The sequence below is a fragment of the Apis cerana genome, linkage group LG5 (genome assembly GCF_029169275.1).
Source record: "Apis cerana isolate GH-2021 linkage group LG5, AcerK_1.0, whole genome shotgun sequence".
In the NCBI taxonomy this organism is placed as follows: Eukaryota; Metazoa; Arthropoda; class Insecta; order Hymenoptera; family Apidae; genus Apis; species Apis cerana.
In genome coordinates this window covers 244,927-264,773 of record NC_083856.1, presented here as the reverse complement: position 1 = coordinate 264,773, position 19,847 = coordinate 244,927, and the positions used below count along the sequence as shown (strand labels likewise).

At 17.4% G+C, this 19,847-nt stretch overlaps 3 protein-coding genes across 6 annotated transcripts; 2 read left to right on the top strand and 1 right to left on the bottom strand.

The window, feature by feature from the left end:
- Positions 1-416: 416 nt before the first annotated feature.
- On the top strand, positions 417-4,727 carry LOC133666160 (kynurenine/alpha-aminoadipate aminotransferase, mitochondrial-like). 2 transcript variants are annotated; one of them, XM_062075645.1, is made up of 8 exons: positions 417-1,718; positions 2,441-2,583; positions 2,707-2,893; positions 3,018-3,134; positions 3,261-3,584; positions 3,720-3,846; positions 3,914-4,119; positions 4,307-4,727. In XM_062075645.1, exons 2-8 carry the CDS (start codon positions 2,465-2,467, stop codon positions 4,379-4,381), a joined length of 1,155 nt encoding a protein of 384 aa, XP_061931629.1. In that variant the 5' UTR covers positions 417-1,718; positions 2,441-2,464; the 3' UTR covers positions 4,382-4,727. The 2 variants fall into 2 exon arrangements, with proteins under 2 accessions (XP_061931629.1, XP_061931628.1); XM_062075644.1 differs by having other exon boundaries at positions 2,418-2,583.
- Positions 4,728-5,514: 787 nt separating this feature from the next.
- Positions 5,515-10,000, top strand: LOC114577976 (protein saal1). 3 transcript variants are annotated; one of them, XM_062075641.1, is made up of 6 exons: positions 5,515-6,945; positions 7,542-7,697; positions 8,371-8,632; positions 8,864-8,974; positions 9,321-9,677; positions 9,750-10,000. In XM_062075641.1, the coding sequence occupies exons 1-6, from the start codon at positions 6,781-6,783 to the stop codon at positions 9,971-9,973; spliced, it is 1,275 nt and encodes a 424-aa protein (XP_061931625.1). In that variant the 5' UTR covers positions 5,515-6,780; the 3' UTR covers positions 9,974-10,000. The 3 variants fall into 3 exon arrangements, with proteins under 3 accessions (XP_061931625.1, XP_061931626.1, XP_061931627.1); XM_062075642.1 differs by lacking the exon at positions 8,864-8,974 and having other exon boundaries at positions 5,737-6,945; XM_062075643.1 differs by lacking the exon at positions 7,542-7,697 and having other exon boundaries at positions 5,763-6,945.
- Positions 10,001-11,193: 1,193 nt separating this feature from the next.
- On the bottom strand, positions 11,194-19,455 carry LOC108001342 (uncharacterized). Its single transcript, XM_017062289.3, has 10 exons — positions 19,368-19,455; positions 19,150-19,244; positions 14,218-14,352; positions 13,636-13,793; positions 13,194-13,425; positions 12,843-13,041; positions 12,308-12,546; positions 12,107-12,200; positions 11,743-11,958; positions 11,194-11,644 (listed from the first exon to the last, which is right to left on the bottom strand). Exons 3-10 carry the CDS (start codon positions 14,326-14,328, stop codon positions 11,529-11,531), a joined length of 1,365 nt encoding a protein of 454 aa, XP_016917778.1. The 5' UTR covers positions 14,329-14,352; positions 19,150-19,244; positions 19,368-19,455; the 3' UTR covers positions 11,194-11,528.
- Positions 19,456-19,847: the final 392 nt, after the last annotated feature.

Genomic DNA, 19,847 nt, shown 5'->3' with positions numbered 1-19,847 from the left:
TAATGATTGCAAAAAAAATAATAAAAAATAAAGGGATAAACAAACTAAATTAGAAAAGAAAAAAAAATGCAAATGATATAATAACAATAAATAAGAAAATAATAATGCAGAGAAAAGAAATTATTATAATTATGATTATGAGTGATTATAAAAAAAATGTTCTATTAATCATTCGCAATGTTTTGAATAAAAATCTTTCCTGATATACGAATAATAAAACTTTCACCATTTCTTATCATTTTTTTTCATTATGCCTTCCTTTCATATAAATTTTTATTTCTTGTTATTAATGATCAAACAGTTTAAATATATATTATTATATATTATTATTATATATTATATTATATAATATTGTTTAATATATATAATATATTATAAATATAAAAATATATATAATATTTAATATATATTATTATATTAAATATTAAAATATTTATTATAATTTATATTTTAATTATAATTTGATAAAACATTTCATTGAATAAATAAATAAATATATATAAATTATATAATTATATATAAATGAACATGAAAAAATATGGAAAAAAAAACAAATTATAAGAAAATGTCATTATCTATTTATGTTAAAATTCATACTTTAGAATTAATAGTTTTATATTCGATGTGGATATATGTATTTTTATTGAATATTTTATTTTTTGGATAATTTTTAATTGTTGAAATATGAACAAGTAACGATAATAATAAAGTATTTTTTCACTTTCTATAGATATATCATTTTATAATGAGAATATATTTGATTTATACTGTTTATAGCAATAATTCCGATACCTAATCAATAATTTTTGTAATGAATAAATAATAGAATATTCATTTTCTTTATTGTGTCTTTATTTGTTCAAATATGAAATAAAATATGTTGAATATAAAAGATTGAAATAATATTCTCTGTTATTTTTATTTAATACTTTTTATTTTTTTTATTATCATGTTATATAAATTTTCATTGATTATAATCAATATAATTAATTTAAATAATTAATAAATTATTTGAAAAATAATAATATAGTTTAATTTATTTTAAAAAAAGAAAAAAATTCTATATAATTTATATCTATATAATTATAATATTCTATATAATTTTTAAATATTAATTTAATTATCTTATAATTTTTTTAATTATATATATATATTATATATTTAATCAATTAATGTATAATTTTATAATTTATAATTATAATTTTAAGACTATTTCTAAAAATTTTTTCGATTCATAAATAATATATATTTATATCTATTAGAAATTCAATACACGTTTATTACATTATTTTATGATATTCAAAATTATAACGTGTGTATATTATAATTATTATAAAGTGATAACCTACAGTATTAATACTGATAACGATAATTTTTATTTACATCGTAGTTGAGCAAAATAATTGTTTTCGAGACACTCATTTAACATTAATAATATAATATAGATTTGTGAAGTTTCAATTAGAATATGAATTAAAAAGTTCATAAATTATTAATTTATTATAATCTATTAATTTATAAATTCTATAATTAATAAAATTAATAAAATCTAAATTAAAAGATTAATTATCACTTAACAAAAATTAAAAGCTAATTTAATTAATTTTTAAATAACTTTTTTTAAATAAATAAATAAAAAATAAAATAGAAAATGAATTTTGAAAGATTTTTTACGAACATTACAAATAGGCGAAAGTCAAGTATTCTTCGTGAGTGGGGTAAGAAGAACATGTTTCATATTTTGAATTTCTTAAAAAAGCTTTTATATTATCGTAGTTATATCAATTAAAATATTTATTTTTTTGAATAATTCATAATATTATATTTATTTTTAATTTTTAAAAATAATTATATGTAATAAAAATTTATATATAAATATATGTAAATATATGTAAAATATTAATATATTTGTAAAATATCTTTGATGGATTAATTATAAAAATTGTTAGAGAAAATACATTTAAAAATACATAAAATTTGATATATATAAAAATATCTGTTAGAATCTAATTATTAAGTTATAAGTTATAAGTAATTAAATTTGTGTTAAATGAAGCAAGACATAGATAAAATGAAACAATTCCATTTCTATTCATTACTATCTCGTTTCGCTTCTTTAAGCAATTTAATGTAAATTTAAATTGCTTATAACTCAATAAATAAATCTGATATTTTTGTATAGTAAATATATTGTATTTGTTTTAATCTCTAAAATCGTTCTAAAAAATATAAATTTATAAAATAAAGTTAATATGATTTATGAATTTTCTATATATATTAATATAATAATAAATATATATATGTATATATATATATATATATATATATATATATTAATAATAAGTTTATATATATTATATACATTTATATTTATTTAATCATAATTTTTATAATATATATAAGTATAATATATATAGCAATAAAATTTTTGGAAAGTAAGAATGCAATAAGTCTAGCTAACGGAATGCCAAATGCAAAGATGTTTCCTTTCAAAGAGATCTCTGTAACATATAAAGATGGAACAAAAGTAAAATTAGTTGGAGAAGAATTGTCTTGGTCACTTCAATATGGTCCCTCTCAAGGGTAATTTTTTAAATAAAAAATAAAAATAATGCAAATTTATTACATTTTTATTTTTTCGTTTTTCTTTTTTTTTTTTTTTTGATAATTATTAATTTTTTTTATAATTTACTTCTTACTAATAAGATACTTACCATTATTGAAAAAAATGAGAGAATTTCAAAAACATTGGCATAAACCAATGTATAATGATTGGGATATACTTTTCACATCTGGATCGATGGAAGGATGTAGCAAAGTTTTCGAAATGATTTTAGAAATTGGCGATTCTGTAATGATACAAACACCAACTTATGATGGAATTTTGAATGCAGTAAAACTTTTAATTTATTAATTTATTTTTAATTTTATTTAATATAATTTATTCTATAATATTATAATTATATATATAATTTATACATATAATTTAATTTTATAATATTATTTAATATTTTTAGCTTAGACCATTAATGCCAGAATTAATTGAAGTTGTACAAGATGAAGATGGTGTAATTCCAGAAAACATAATGAAAATTTGCAAAAATAAACAACATAATAATAAACCATTACCAAAAGTAAGTTCTTAAAAAATAAAAAAAATCATTTCTATATTTACTTATTTTTTATTCATTTTATAATTAAATTTTATATTATCATAACGAAAAGAAATCTCTTTATTTATTTATTTTTTTTTTTCATAGATTCTTTATCTAAATCCAACAGGAGCCAATCCAACAGGAACAATTTTAACAGAATACAGAAAAAACGAAATTTATAAATTAGCTGAAACATATAATTTTTTAATCTTAGAAGATGATCCTTATTGTTTTCTTCATTTCGTTGATAAAAAACCTATAACATTTTTAGAATTAGATACCAAAGGACGAGTAATACGTTTGGATTCTTTTAGTAAAATTCTTAGTGCTGGACTTCGATTAGGTGTTGTTACAGCGCATAAAGAATTTATTAAAAAATTAATTACACATATGGAAACAACAACTATCCATGCTTCTTCCTTATCACAAGTAATTTAACAATTTCACGTAAATTTAAAATATTTCAAAAATGAAAATAATTTTAGTAAACAAATATATCACATTTTATTGTCATGAATTATTATTTATTATTATTTATTATCATGAATTATTATTTTTTTATAGATTTTATTGTTGAAATTATTAAATTCATGGAATTTGCAAAAATTACAACAACACTTCAATGAAATACAGAATTTTTATCGTGAGAGACGAGATATTACACTATCTTTGATTGAGAAACATCTTACAGGTATTTTATTGGCAAAAAATTAAAAAAAAATTTTTTTTTAAATCAAAATATATGTTTAATTTTGTAGGATTAGTAGAATGGAATGTTCCAAAAGGTGGGATGTTTATCTGGATAAAAGTAAATAAAATAAAAGATGTAATGGAATTGACAAATAAATGTATTTCCCAAGGAGTCTTTCTTATTCCCGGTCATGCATTTAATTATGATTATTCGAAACTTGAACAACATCTTAGAATTTGCTATAGTTATGCAACGCCAGAAGAAATTGATAAGGTTCTTATTTTCTTTAATTTCAATTTTTTGATTTATATTAATTTTGTATTAACTATTATTTTAATTTTAAATCTAATTTTATTATTTTATTATGATTGTCTCTTTATAATTTTTATAATTTAAATGGTTTGTAAATTTCTTTTTTCTATTATTTTAATAAATTTTATTGTAGTCTTATTATTTTCAGGCACTTTCAACATTAGCTACTTTGATACATAAAAAAATAAAAAAAATAGAAGAAAATAAAAACGGAGTATTATAATATATATAAATATATATATATTTTTGTTGCTTTAGTTGTCTATTTTTATATTTATAAAATTAAAAATTATAAAAATAAATATTATATTATTATATAAATATTATATTTCAAAATTTTTAAGATTTTTAACATTTTTTATATAAAAATATAAATGAATATAATTTGATTCTTTTTAGTAATGGTAATTCTTTTTTAATAATAAAAATATAAAAATATACATATATTCGCATATTAATATTCAGATACGATTAACGATTTATATCTTTATTAATTGTAAAAAACAAATAAATTTAAATTACTTTATATATAAGCAATTTGATATAATAAAATAATATTAAAAATTAAATGAAATCATAATTATTTTTCATATCACAAAAATATTCATTTTAAAAGTTTTTAATAAAATAGCAAATTTTTATAAAAGTTAAGTATTAATTTTGATATTTTCTTGATTCTAAAATATATTATTTTAAATAGTCTAAAAAATTAAAAATTATTTTTTGTTAATAATATATTCTATATTTCATTTCTATTTCGATGAAGTTATATATTCTTTAGTATATTATATTTTATTATTAATTCTGTAATGTATTATTTTTTACTTATTTAATGATCCAACTGTTTATTAGAACATTCATGCAGTTGCACAAGATTCATTGTGTAATGTATTATTTTTTTACTTTATATATATTTATATATATTATTATTTATATATATTTTTTTTTATATATATATTTATACATATATTATTATTATACTTATATATTATTATTACTTATATATATATTATTTTTTATTTATTTAATGATCCAACTATACTTTATTAGAATGTTCATACAGTTGCATAAGATTCATTAATTTAATTTGATAATTTAAATTTGTTTAATATTTATAAATTAAAAATGTATTTTATTTTATAATGTTCAAATCAAGTAAATCAATAGATTTTTTATTTTTTGTATATTTATATAGGATGTTTCATTAAATATAACCATTTTGAATTATATTATTATTATTATTCTCAGCGAGAAATATTTTGATTGATATTAAATAATTTCAAGAAGTGCACGTATTCGTTATTAGATGAATACATTAAGGACATATAAAGATCATTTATTAAATAGAACCTATATTTTTTATACACCAATCAATACAGTTTTTAATTCTATAATAAAAGTACTCATGTATGAAAAATGATTAGTTTAGAAAATATTTTAACGTAAATATTATATAGAAAACTTCATTATCTTACTAATTTTGTATCAATAACTTTTTATATATATTGAATCAACTTTATTCATATCATTAGAGAGGATATGGCCGACTTTTTAATTTTCAAGCACGATGATGGTGTGTGTGTGTGTGTGTGTGTGTGTGTGTGTGTGTGTGTGTGTGTGTGTGATTTAACATTCTCGACTTTTTTTATGGGATTACTTGAAAAATAAAATTTATATAGAAAATCCAACTATATTGCTCGATATGAAAAAACATAAAGAAATGTAAAATATCGTCCGATATATATATTTAAAATGATCACTACTCTATTAATTCAAGATATAAATAGGTATTACATTGAATATTTTTTATAAAAAATTAATAAATTACAATTATTATTAATAGCAGGGAAGTTTTCTTAACAATATTTATACATCAAAATATTTTTTAAACTAATCATATTGAATTTAGAGAATTAAAAAATGTATCAATTGATGCATTAATTAATACTTAATTTTTATTAAAAATTATTATCTTAATTATTTTATTATAAATTGTAAAAGTATCCAAGTATTTTTATAATGCGAAAAATAATTGTTATTTTTTATATTATTATAATTTTTAATATTATTTTATTATATCAAATTAGTTAATAAATTTCATCATATTTATAAAATATAAATATTCTATCAAAATATATTTTTTATTTCGTCTATAATTATAATTATAATATAATATTAAAAAAAATTGAAGTTAAGCTTATGTTAGTTACGAATATTTTCGTATGCATATCAAACTTTATATCGAGATCTTCAATTACAATTAATTATCGATATAATGAATATAGATAGAATATAAATTTGAAGTTGCAATTTAAAATCTACATTATATAATATGATACAATGAAATATTATATAAATAAATAATATTAAATATTAAAAATTAATATTATAAAAATAATAAAATAAAAAATATATGATTAAAGTAACAACAAATATCAAGAAAGTTAGGTTATCTTTCTTTATATCAATCAGTTAGGACAAGTTCAAATCAGAAATTTGTAAATAATTTGAAATAAATTTATTAAATTATTATTAATTAAAATAATAATCTAGAGAATCAAATGCTAAAAAAATTTTGTTTAAAAATCTAAATAAAACAGTGATTTTGTGAATAGAAAAAAAATGAATAATGTTTTGAAATCTGAAAATGCCGAAGTGAAACCAAATATTATATTGGAAAGTCAAGATATTGAAAAGAATGAAATTAAAAAATTGAAAGGAGATATTATAGGAGATACTCTTTATAGTGGCAAATGGATAATTAACATTTTATTTTCAATATCAAAGGTAAGAATTAGTCTTAAATTAAGATATATTTATTTATCTTATATAAGTTAATATCTTAAATTAATTTATTTTTGTTTTAATAAAATATTTAAATTTGTTTTTTATTAAAAATTATCTGTATGAATATAATTATATATAAATCAAATTATAATTATATATTAATTGATAAGTTCTATAAATTTATTTATTTTATAAAATATAAATAAATAAATATTCATATGTATATTTTATATTTATTTATTTCAGTAATTAGATAATATATTTATAATAATATAAATAATAATATAACTTTTGTTAAAAATTATATATATTTATATTAATATTTATTTAAAAAAGTAAAATATTTTTCAAAATTATAATATATAAAAATAATATATAATATTATATAATATATAAAAAAAATAATAATAAAAACAATAATTATGTTTAAGTTATTTGATATATATAATTTTTGTTAAATATTAAAATTTATTATATAATTATATTTTTAAACTATATTTAAAAATTATATTTAAAATATAATTATATATAATATATATGATTATAAATTATATTTTTAATTTAATTACAATATAAATAAATTAAATATTCTACAGATTTCTGAAGATGGCTGGAATGAAAAGATAGAAAACGATTTATGCATATTATGGGATATGACTACAGAAAAAGATATTGTCCATTTTCTTATGGAAAATCACTTTTTTAAAATTGCAGAATTTGCTTTAAAGTCTTCTGAAGAACCAAGATTTACAGTACGATTTATTTCAAGATTATTTTATCTTTTATCTAATTTCATTTTCATACATATATATTTCATTTTCATTATCTATATTACATTTATTCAATAAAAACATAGAAAATATTTTTTCTATTTTATTAAATATGTTTGTTGAATTTTTCTATGATTTTTAAAAGAGTTTATTTTTAAGGAATTTTAACTTTTTTATGGAATTTTTATAACTATTAATAATTTTTTAATTAAAAAAAAATTAAATATTAAATTATTAAAAAAATTTATAATAAAAAAAACAATCTACTATTAATACTATATTTTAATCATTTTAATATAAAAAAGAAGCTTATAGAATTTAGATATTAAAATTATAAGTTTTTATATATTAAAAATCATAGAAAATATATATATATATATATTTTTATATATATATTTTATATATACACAGATTTTATTATTTTAAAATATAATAAATTTAAATAAAAATTTTTTTATCAAAATAGTTTAGTTTTCTAAATTAAATTTTTAAAATTATTTATTATTACATATATATAATTAATATTATAATAATTATATATATAATTATATTATATATATTATATATTATATTATATATATAATTATTATTATAGATAATAATTATTTATCTATTATATTTAATAATATAATTTAATATTTCTTATAATTTATAGGAAATAATTTTGGGAATAATTGGGAATATGACTTGTGAATCATCAGTACTTGACTTATTAGGAGAAAAAGAAGAACTTCTTGATATAATTCTTCATCTTCTTTCATCTGAAGATACTGCTATATTAATGCAAATACTTCGACTTTTACGTTCTGCACTTTGGAATATTCAAATGAATTTAAAGTCAAAATGGAGAATTAATTTAAGAAAATCAACTTTTCTGAGAGAGGTAGTTCCTTTTATTTTAAAAAGTTCTACAAATGGTAAGTATTATAATAAATCATGTACTTTTTATTATAGCATTTTATTTATTGTATTAATATTCTAATATTAATAATTAATTTTCCAAAATTCAATATTTTATTTAAATAAATAATATATAAAAATATTTTGTTAATAATTTATTTTTAATTTAATAATAATAATATTATAATTATAAAATTAAAAGCAAATAAATTTTTTGGTTTATTTCTGTCTGTAACTAATTTTTACAGAAGAACTTTTGATTGCAACTACAAATTTTCTACGTTCTTCAGCAGAAATTGATTTTCCATCTGGAAGAACATTATTGGATGAATTATTTGAGTCTTCTAGTTTTTTGTCAGGTGCTAAATTTTTCTATATTTTTTGCAAAAAATTCTTTAATTCTTTGCAGTCTGTAATTATTTAATATAAATAAATATTAATAAATATGAAATAACACAATAAAATATGAAAATAATGATGTTACATATACAAATACAAATAAAATCCAAATGATATGCATTCTGAACATACAATCTAAATATAAATCATGTCCAACAAAACAAAATAGACATTGAACTAAAATAAAATAAGATTTATATATAATCATACTGAACATAAAATCACAAAGAATTAATTTATTTTTATAAAGCAGAAAATTTATTATAATTTATTAATTTTTAAAAACAAGAAAATTAAAATTTACAGGAATGTTAGAATCCTTTGAAGAAGTTTTTCCTCAGGATGAAACTTCTTATTCAGTTTCAACTTTGAAATATCTTGAAGATTGGTTAGAGCTATTTTCAATTCTTCGGAAAGGTCATCAAATTCATCAAGAAATTTTACAAGAAGATAATTTAATTAGAATAGTAGAGATTCTACGAAGAATTTTAATAAGTTTTACTGATCCATGGAATCTTTATCCTTTAGATGAAATCAAAGCTTCTTGTGTTCATAGATGTGCAGAAGTGATTCTTGATTTTCGATGGAAAGGATTTTTAAGAGCAGATTCTACTATTGATATAGATGCAACGATCTTAAATATTGTAGTTAGCATTCATACAGGTAAATTATATTATTGAATAAATAAATTTATTTTCTATAAAAAAAAATGTATAATGATATGAATTTTTTCAGCAATGAAAGAAGAAGAAGAAGATTCCAAAGAAACAATGGCAGAATTATTGAAATATCTTGAAGGATATTGGATTGAAGTATCAAAGATTTCATCAACAAATGAAATTATAAAAATTTTAAAAACAAATGAAAAAGCTGTTATTGACCATACAATTAATTTGTTAAAATCAAAAATTTCTGAAGAAAAAATTAATGATGTAATCAATAAATTGTCATATGAATAAAATAAAATTATAGGTTTTATATATAAAGATATTTTAAAAATATTTGTTACAAAAAATTAATTATAATTGTTATAAAAGATTTCCAACTTATACAATTTGTATATATTCTCAACATGTTTAAATGAACATTTTACGTTTTTTGAAATTAATAATGCGAACACTATGATAATGTAAGCAAGAAGAGTGCAGACTTTATTATATATATTATTTATATAACTTATATAAAAATTACAAAAAGTTTAGTGAAAATATATTTAATCTTTTTATATATTTTCAAACAATTCATTCAATATTCATGAAATGATAAAATCAAAAAAATCAATAACATAGTTTAATTCATGAATTCAATAAAAATTTATTTTATTACAAATTATATTTTGAATATCAACATTAATTTTATAATAAGCATTTTGAATTTATTTAAAAATAATTATATTTTGACATATTTTTACAAATAAAAAATAGAAGTATAATAATCATAACATTGGTAAAATAACAAAATTTATATTTATAGATTTCTAAATAAATCTACATTTTAATAATAGATAACAAGAATTCAATTAAGTTGAATAAATTTTTAATATTGTATTCATTAAAAAAATTAAATTATTTTCAAAATTGAATAATCTTTTATCTTTAGAAAAACATTTCTATTCTATGTTCGACTCTATATTATAAATATTTTCTATCATATTTTATAAATTGTACTACATTTTACATAAATTTTGTATTAATTTTGTATATGTATACAGGATGATTATAAAAATGTGGGATTATAAACAAAGGATGGATTATAAACATCAAAAATAAAAAGATATATATATATATATATATATATATATATATATATATATTAAAACTTACAATTAATTTTAAATCTATATCGCATTTTGTTCTCGTCTTGCTTCATACTCAACTTAAAATACTTAATTAAATTGTAATGAACACACACACACACACACACACGCACACGCACACACGTGACATATATATATATATATGAAATTCTTTTATATTTATTCTGGTTTCACTTTCGTTTTGATATCTGAAATTCACTCTCCAAAAATATTTCACATTTTTATAAATAGTTTGTATAGGAATATTTATAAATATATAAACATAAATATTTATATATATATATATATATTTTTTTTTTAATTTAAAAAATTTTTATTAGAAAATTTTATATTTCTCTAAAGGTTTATAAATAAAAATTCGCATTATTCTATAATTTTATTGCAATAAAAATTTGAGTATTTCAAGTAGTACATTAATAATATACAGTTCATAGATACAAATGGAAGATTAATTCTTCCTTTTTTAAATTATTTCTCTATTCTCATTTTAATTCTTCTGTTTCTAATTATTATTTCCTTGTGTATAATTTTTATTTTATCCTATTTTTAATCAATATATATTTTTCTTAATACATAAATTTTTTTCCAACTATATATTTTTACTATATTTTATTGTATGTTCATTTGATGATATTATTTTCTTTTCAACTTATAATTATTTTTTTTGTATATTAACATTCTTTTTGTTAAGTTTATTTTTAATCCCATTCTCCAATATACATTGCTCTAGGCGTAGGAGGAATTACACCTCTAGTTGGTATAGGAAATCTTCCATATATATGATTATATGGAGACTCATTTCTACTATCTGAATCTGCAACAAAACAAGAAATTTATTATTCATTTTTTAAAAACAGAAATTAGATAATAAAATAGTCTTTAATTAAATTTTTGTAAATTATGTTGTAATACCAAGTCCACTTTCGAAACTTCGTGCATGATACATAATTGGTGGTCTATTCCCTAAATGGCCATAAATTTTAGAAGATTGGCTATTAGCATATCCTGTACCAGTATACACAGGTACTTGCGTAGGTCTAGAGTATCCTTTAGATGAAATTTTATTACTTTTTGCCATCTTTACAAAATTAGGAACGCGAGCTCTCAATCCGCAATAATACGGATCGTCTGTTAAGGAAGTTATTATATTAAATTAATTAATATATTAGATTAATATTATTGTATATTATATATTAGATTAATCTTTCAAGTTTTTTTTCAACTTTTATATTTAAATATGAATAAATTAAAAAAATTATCTCAAAAAATTATTTACCATATTTCTTTTTGTCATCGTGTTTATTTCTCTTGTCTTCATTTGTTATTATAGATTTTCTGGCATAGTCATCTTCTATGTCATCATAATCAGGCTGAAATTAATTAAAATATGATAAATAATATCGTTTTATAAATAACTTTAAAAAATTATTTATAATATATAATCATTTTATAAATAACTTCAAAATTAAATTATTACTTTAGGTATATCATGACCATAAAGATTTTCTCTTGGTGGCAATTTTGGAGGTTTCTCAGTTCTTTTTTGTCTACTATTCGTTGATTGAATATAGATCTGATCTCGAGTGTCTCGATCTTGTTGAAATGATTCAGAAACTCCAATTGAAGATGAAACTCCTGCTATACTATATGGATCTTCATCAGGAATTGGTATTCTAGGTCGATTTTTAATATCCACCGGCCTTTGTAATGCTAAAACTAATTTATAAATATTATATGTAATAATAACAAATTTAAAATATATTTTAAAATATATATTTACTCTTTATTATCTGGGTATCCGGATAGTCAAAGTATTGGTTATAACTTGTACTAAATTCAAAAATATATCTTTATGTTAATAGGTATCCAAATTTTGTTATAACCCGTATCAAATTCAAGAATATATTCTTAATAATCTTCTCAATAGACATCCAGATACCCATTGATTTGAATAATAATAAAAGCCCTAATTGTAATATTAATAACATAGTAATACTATTTTATTACTATACCTGGTGGTAACTTAGATTTTAACATGTCTAAACCGACAACATTTACAATGAGAACCCAAACAGGACATTGAAGAAGATCTGATTCAGTTCTAACGAAAACAATTGCACTTAGACATTGCATTTCTAGTCTTCTTCTATCTGGATATGCTCTTCGAGTTTCCCGAGAAAGATTTATTTGAAATTTACTCATATCAAATACCTAATAATTAATTTAAAAAAAGGTTATAATAAAATAATGAAAATAATTTGTCATATTTACTATTATAATGAATAATATTTGCGCAAATAAAATGAAATAAAAAAAAACTTTTACAAAATTGAAGTAATATATGTAAATAATAAAATATTCACTTTCCCAGGTTTTTCGTGCTCTAACGCCCCTTGAGAATTCCGTGCAATTTCTACTCCAATTGCATTGTCTTCCTGACTGGTTGGTTTTATATAAACATTATTTTTACACAATCTTTTTATTAATATATTCCCTTGTTCGTCCATTTTGATCTTTACTCCTTGATTTATGAGTTTTTTCGCCTCTTCTGTTTTTGGATCTCTCATAGGATTTTCGAAACCGCATAAGCCTATTCTATATTTTACAAATAATATATATAAAATTTAATATTTTTTTTTTATGAAATATTATTATATTATTTATATTAAGAATGTGAACTTCATAATTTTATTAAATTTTAATAAGATAATAATTAAGATTTTTGTTTCTTTTAATTTTTATCATTAAAATCTTTTTAGAAAAACATGTTTAAAAATATAATGAATAATATTCATTATATCATACCTGAAACCATCGAATCCATCATTGGATCCATTGATGGTGAGAACTGGTGCCCTGGCGTATGCTTTTGCAACTCTTCGATTTCTTTCGAAAACGATTACTTTGGCCCAAATTTCATCATCAATTTGATTCCATTTATCCAATACTTCTTGAATATGATCCTAAGAAAAAATTATATATACATATCATTATAGATAATTTCATTATATATTCATAATATCATTATATAAAATACATTATATAAAATACATTATATAAAATACACATATATTCTATCATTCTTATAAATTTTTTTCTCTACATTATAAAGTATAAAATTGTCACCTTGAATATATTTAGAATCAAAAAAAATAAATTTTTCAAAAGTTATTTATTAAAAAAAAAAACTATTATATAATTATAACAATTTTCTTTTGCATGAAATCAAAAAATTTATTTTTTATTTCTATAAATGATAAAATTTATGTAATATTAAAATGATGTATTTTTGTTCCAATATCATTAATATAACATGTATCATGTTATCAAATAATTTTTATTAATCCATTCAATATTTCAACGCAGAAATTATTGTTATATATTTACCTTGTAAAGTTTATCAAGATTATACCATACATCTTCTTCATCTTGATCTTCATATTGTGATTCAACAAGATTGTCCCTCGATCGAGATAGAATCTTCCTCCTTGATACCATTTTTCACCGAAAGATTCTCTCTATCTATTCAAAAAATATTCATTTCATATAATTTTATATTATTTTTGCTATTTTTATTCATTTAATATTTTATATTTTAATCATAATTTAATATATAATACAAATTAAACAAATCTTTTCATTTAATTCAAATAAGATTTAATAATGTATGTTATATCATTTATTATACATTATAATAATTGATGAAATCATGACAAAAATTTATATTTGATTTATATTTTATATTTTTTTTATTTGAATATCGATCATTTCGATCATTGAGAAATATTGAAAACTATTGAGAAATAATTCAATTATTTTTTAACAATAAATATAAATATCGATAAAAATCGATATTTTCATTATCGCAATATCATTAATTGAATTTTAAACTCATAATACTAATTAATTAACAAAACAAAACACAAATGATATTATTTAAATATTTTTTTTAATATATATATATAATATATATTTTTTATATAAATACAATATAAATATAATTAAAAATTATTAATTAAAATTCAAAAACGCTCTAAAATTTGTATAATATTCATTCATTATTAATTGATTAAATTATTTTTATATCTCTTAAATTATAAGTTATTATTGTACTTAATAGATATATTTAATATATTTAAATTCTCTCTTTAAACTTCTATTTTACTTCTATATTTTTAATGATAAAAATAAACATTTTTAAAATAAAAAAAAATCAAATTACATCATAACAAAAATAATTCAAACGTTAAAAAACCAACAATTTATATAATAATTTTATTTTGTGAAAAATTATTTATTTTTTTGTATGATAATGATTCTAATTCGTTAATATTTAAGAAAATAATTTTAATCGTGATCAATTTTAACTGATGATATCTTTCACTTTCTTATAACAATGAAAAAGACAGATGAGCTATAAATGGCTTTTTAGTGCTGAAAAATTTTCTAAACTAATATTGCAGCTGGTGAAGGGGGTAATTGATACGGGTCTGGTGGCACTCAACCTTCACATTCTTCAGAGAGAAGTGAAAGCCACGAGTTTCAGGGAAATTCTATGCCGAATCAAAATCTTTTTCTCATAGTATTTAACTTCAGTATATATGAGAATTTTTCTTTTTTCAAATCATTAAAAAATTTATCATATTTACAATTTTTGATTTACAAAATTTATCATTTGTTACAATTTTTTATTATTATTATTTTTTTTAATTTTTTTATTTCATTTCATATTTCATTAATAATAAAAAAATGTATTATATTTACAAATTTGTTTTTCTCGAATCAAATTTTTATTAAAAATCGAAAAATTTTGGATTATAATATTTATAATAATATTTTGGAATTGATTTTATTTTTTACAATATAATTTCTTGTTTTTTGTCAAAATGATCAAGATTTTGTTATGCTATATGTTTTACTTCAAATATATTATTATATATATTAACATAATATCGTTTATGTATATAAACGATATTAATAATTATAGTAAAATTGTGACATGAATTTAATAAAAAGACGAAATTAAATTAACATTTTCCATCATTTATCGCCATCTCGCTTTTCCTTTGTCGCTTTATTTAATGCAAACTTAAATTGCTTATAATTTAATAAATAAATTCAATCAAATTTTTTGCATTAACTTTTTTATATTATTATACTTTTATATTTATTTTGTATCAACATTTATTTTAAGTTTAAGAATTCTTACAATTCTTAATACTTAACTTAGTACGAAAGTATCTCACGAATATATTAATATATATATATATTTTTAAAGTTTGATTAAGTCAAGAGAAACAATAAAGTAATTTTTATCAATAAATTTTATCGATATATGATTAAAATTAATCGATTTTATTTATTAAAAAATCGATTAATATTATTAAAAAAATATATTAAATCATGTAATATAATATAAATATGTATTATTTTCAAATCTCTTATTTCTATAAATCAGATTTAAAACGTAATACATGGAAAAATTATGAAATATAAGAGAATAAATTTAATAGAAAGACAGAAAGATAGAAAAAGATCAATTCAAAGATTAATAAATTAATTTCAAATTTTTTAAATTATTCAATTTTAAAATTGAAAATTATGATCTTGAGATCAATTTCAAAAAAATATTTTATCTATAGTATTAAAATTTCGGATTTAAAAATGTATTATACAATAATATATTATATACAATATTTAAAAAAAGTTAAAAAAAATGGAATTGTTTTTATAATACGATTTTTTTACATAAATATTTATGGTATTCTTATATAAACTTATTTTATTTTTTTGATTCATTTCCGTTTTATTTCTTTTTATTTTTTTATACAGATATAAAATTAAAATATTTATAATAATTGAATGAATTTAAATATATGATTGAATATGTCTTAAATATATAACTAATATTGAATGTAAAAAAAGAAATATAATATAATAATATAATATAATATATTTAAAGAAAATGTATTTAAAAATTTCATATCTATAATTTATAATTATTTTTTTTAATTATTTTTTTAAAATTTATTCAAAACTCTTTTTTAAAAATATTAGTAGTAAATATTAAATTTTTTTGTTTAACTTATAATGGAACATAGAATATAAATTATATCGAATATATTTGATAAAATTCATATTTCATTTTAACATTTGAATGTCTATATAATAGCTATATAACCGTATACATCTCTAATATTGATGAGAAGTTCATGTTTTTAAAATGGACTTATATATAGTTTATTTATAGTTTTTCTGTACTTGTTAAAGAATATCTGTAACATATAAATATATACATATATATTTTATATTCAATTCATATATATATATATATATCATATATGAATATAAAATACATATTATTTTTCATCATACATGACTTATCATGTTTCACAAATTACGTGCATATATACGTATATATATACATATATGTACATATGAATTATATATATGTATGTAATTCTTTATGAATGATTATATAATTAAAATTTATATAAATTTTGCATTATACTTATTATAATATAATATAATATTATTATATATATTATATTATAATATATTATAATATAAGTTTGCATTACAATTATGCATTTATTTCTCCATTTTTTTAAAATATTCATTTTAAAAACCAATATTTTAATTCTTTTTTAAATTTTTAATATAAAAATTTAAATTTATAATATATATAATGCATAATTATGATAACATATAAATTTATTATATATATATATATTAATTTTTTTATTATAGAACTAATGGTAATATACATAAAATATATATTTGTATAAATAAATTAAAATAAATGTTAGTAATAGTTATATAAGTTATTTAAATTTAAGATATAATTTCAGATTGATTAATTAGTAAAGTACTTTCTTAAAAGTATTCAGTATTTAATTCTTTAACATATATATATATATTAATTTTATATACTTACATTTCTATGTTTGAATTTATGGGTAATTAAGTAATTGATTATATAATAAAGTAATCATTTAATCGGATAAATAATCAGAGAAATCTTTATAATTATATCTGAATTTCTTAATAATAATTACATTTTTAATAAACATTCACAGATATGTTTATGTATATATATGTAATTATTATTTAATATCTTTTTATTTAATTATCATCATAAATCCATAAAAGGCATACAATTTTTAAATGGCTGTATAAAATAAGGATATAATTAAACAATGAATATTAAATATATTAATAAAAATAAATCAGTAGAATTTTTATTGATTTTTTTATATTTTTAGATCTATGTGATTAAAGATTAACCTTTAAGTTTACAAACAAAAATTTATAAAAACTAAAAAAGTATTTTAAAATTTTTAAAAATATGAATGAAAAAAAACATTTTATTATTATGTATTATTATATACATTATATTATATTATATTATATTATATTATATTATATTATATTATATTAACAAATAATTTTAATTAATAAATTAAATAAAAAATTAATAATAATGAATGAACAACAAACTATTAAAATTATATAATTTTTTTTATATAAATCAAAACAATAAAATAAATGAATGAATATGTAATCAAATACATATAAAATTGAATATTTAAATTATAAATATATAATATATTCAAAAAAATTATTTTAATAATAATAAATTATTAAAATATTCTATAATTTTTAATTTAATATTTCTCCAATAGTAATACTTTCACTTTTGTTGAAAATCTTCAAATAATGGAAAATTTTATTACATTATATTCATAATATTTTTTTTATCTTGAAATTTAGAAATTAATAATAATGTAATTATTTTTTACACTATAATTATTTTTATTATATATTTATTTGTATATATTATAAATCACTACAATTTAATATATTATAATAAGAAAGATAATATTAATATAGGAATATTGGAAGGAGTATTATTAATTTTAAAGGATTATATTAAATTATTTTTTTAGTAAATTTAAAAAAAAATATACAATATTTTCATATATATCGACTAATAAATTCCATATGTCATGTATATTTATATATTTTGAAAATATTTAAAAAATTTCTAATACGTTTTACATTTAAATCGTTAAACTATCAAATCATTAATCTTAATCTTTAAAACGATATAATATAATCTTAAAAACATAATAAAAAAAAATCACGTGTAACTTTAATTTCGTCAGTTATGAAAAAACTTCAGAGATTATTTATATCATTTAAATCATTTAAATCATAATTCATAATGATTATATTTAAATATTAGTTATTAAAAAATTGAACATATCTATTAAACCCATCTAAAAATATATATTTCCATTTTATTAATCGGCATACCTTTCTTTGACAACAAAACTTTTCCAAATGCCTTTCAATATGGTTCGCAAACGTCAAAGGCACTCGCGTCTTCTCCATTACCCATAATTTATTTCCTGAAATCGTCAATTCACATGTGCAATCTCTTTATTTCACTTCAATAAAATAAAAATAACAAATAAAAAATTTTTCGATATGAATTTTAATCTTAAAATCAATTAAAAAATCTAAGAAATTACTTCAGTATTTTTTAATATGGCGCAGCTTTGAAAGAGCTTTGTCCACTGGAGAGTAAGAACTTACCGCCATCTTGGTGAACGCATGCGCCTTCTTCGAGAGAAGTCGAGGACAAAGACTACGCATGCGCAATTAATTTCTTCACACTATATGGGCCTGAATTGGGACAGCAAGAGTAATGAGTTTGGTAAATTATATATATCCTTAAATATTCTTTGGGAGTATATTATATTATTTGAAAGTATATTTTTATTTATAATATTTATGATTATAAACCGAATTTGTTAATTTATATTCAAATATATTTATTTACAATTATTTTTAAAATAAATTTAAAAAAAAATAGTTTAAGAGTATCTCAATTAAATTATAAAACAAAAATTAATGTCATGTTAACATATTGATATTTTGTTTGCTATATCTATAATTATTTTTACAATTCATAATAACGAATAATTAGTTTTATTTACAAAAAATATTAT

Bases quoted from the DNA above. Each gene is read 5' to 3' on its own strand.
- LOC133666160 (XM_062075644.1), top strand. From the start codon at position 1,652: ATGAATTTTGAAAGATTTTTTACGAACATTACAAATAGGCGAAAGTCA. The intron at 3,135-3,260 runs GTAAGTTCTTAA...TTTTTTTCATAG, and splicing joins ATAATAAACCATTACCAAAA to ATTCTTTATCTAAATCCAAC. The intron at 3,585-3,719 runs GTAATTTAACAA...ATTTTTTTATAG, and splicing joins ATGCTTCTTCCTTATCACAA to ATTTTATTGTTGAAATTATT.
- LOC114577976 (XM_062075641.1), top strand. From the start codon at position 6,781: ATGAATAATGTTTTGAAATCTGAAAATGCCGAAGTGAAACCAAATATT. The intron at 7,698-8,370 runs GTACGATTTATT...TATAATTTATAG, and splicing joins CTGAAGAACCAAGATTTACA to GAAATAATTTTGGGAATAAT. The intron at 9,678-9,749 runs GTAAATTATATT...GAATTTTTTCAG, and splicing joins TGTAGTTAGCATTCATACAG to CAATGAAAGAAGAAGAAGAA.
- LOC108001342 (XM_017062289.3), bottom strand. From the start codon at position 14,328: ATGGTATCAAGGAGGAAGATTCTATCTCGATCGAGGGACAATCTTGTT. The intron at 13,042-13,193 runs GTGAATATTTTA...ATTAATTATTAG, and splicing joins AGCACGAAAAACCTGGGAAA to GTATTTGATATGAGTAAATT. The intron at 12,547-12,842 runs GTATAGTAATAA...TTTATAAATTAG, and splicing joins AAAATCTAAGTTACCACCAG to TTTTAGCATTACAAAGGCCG.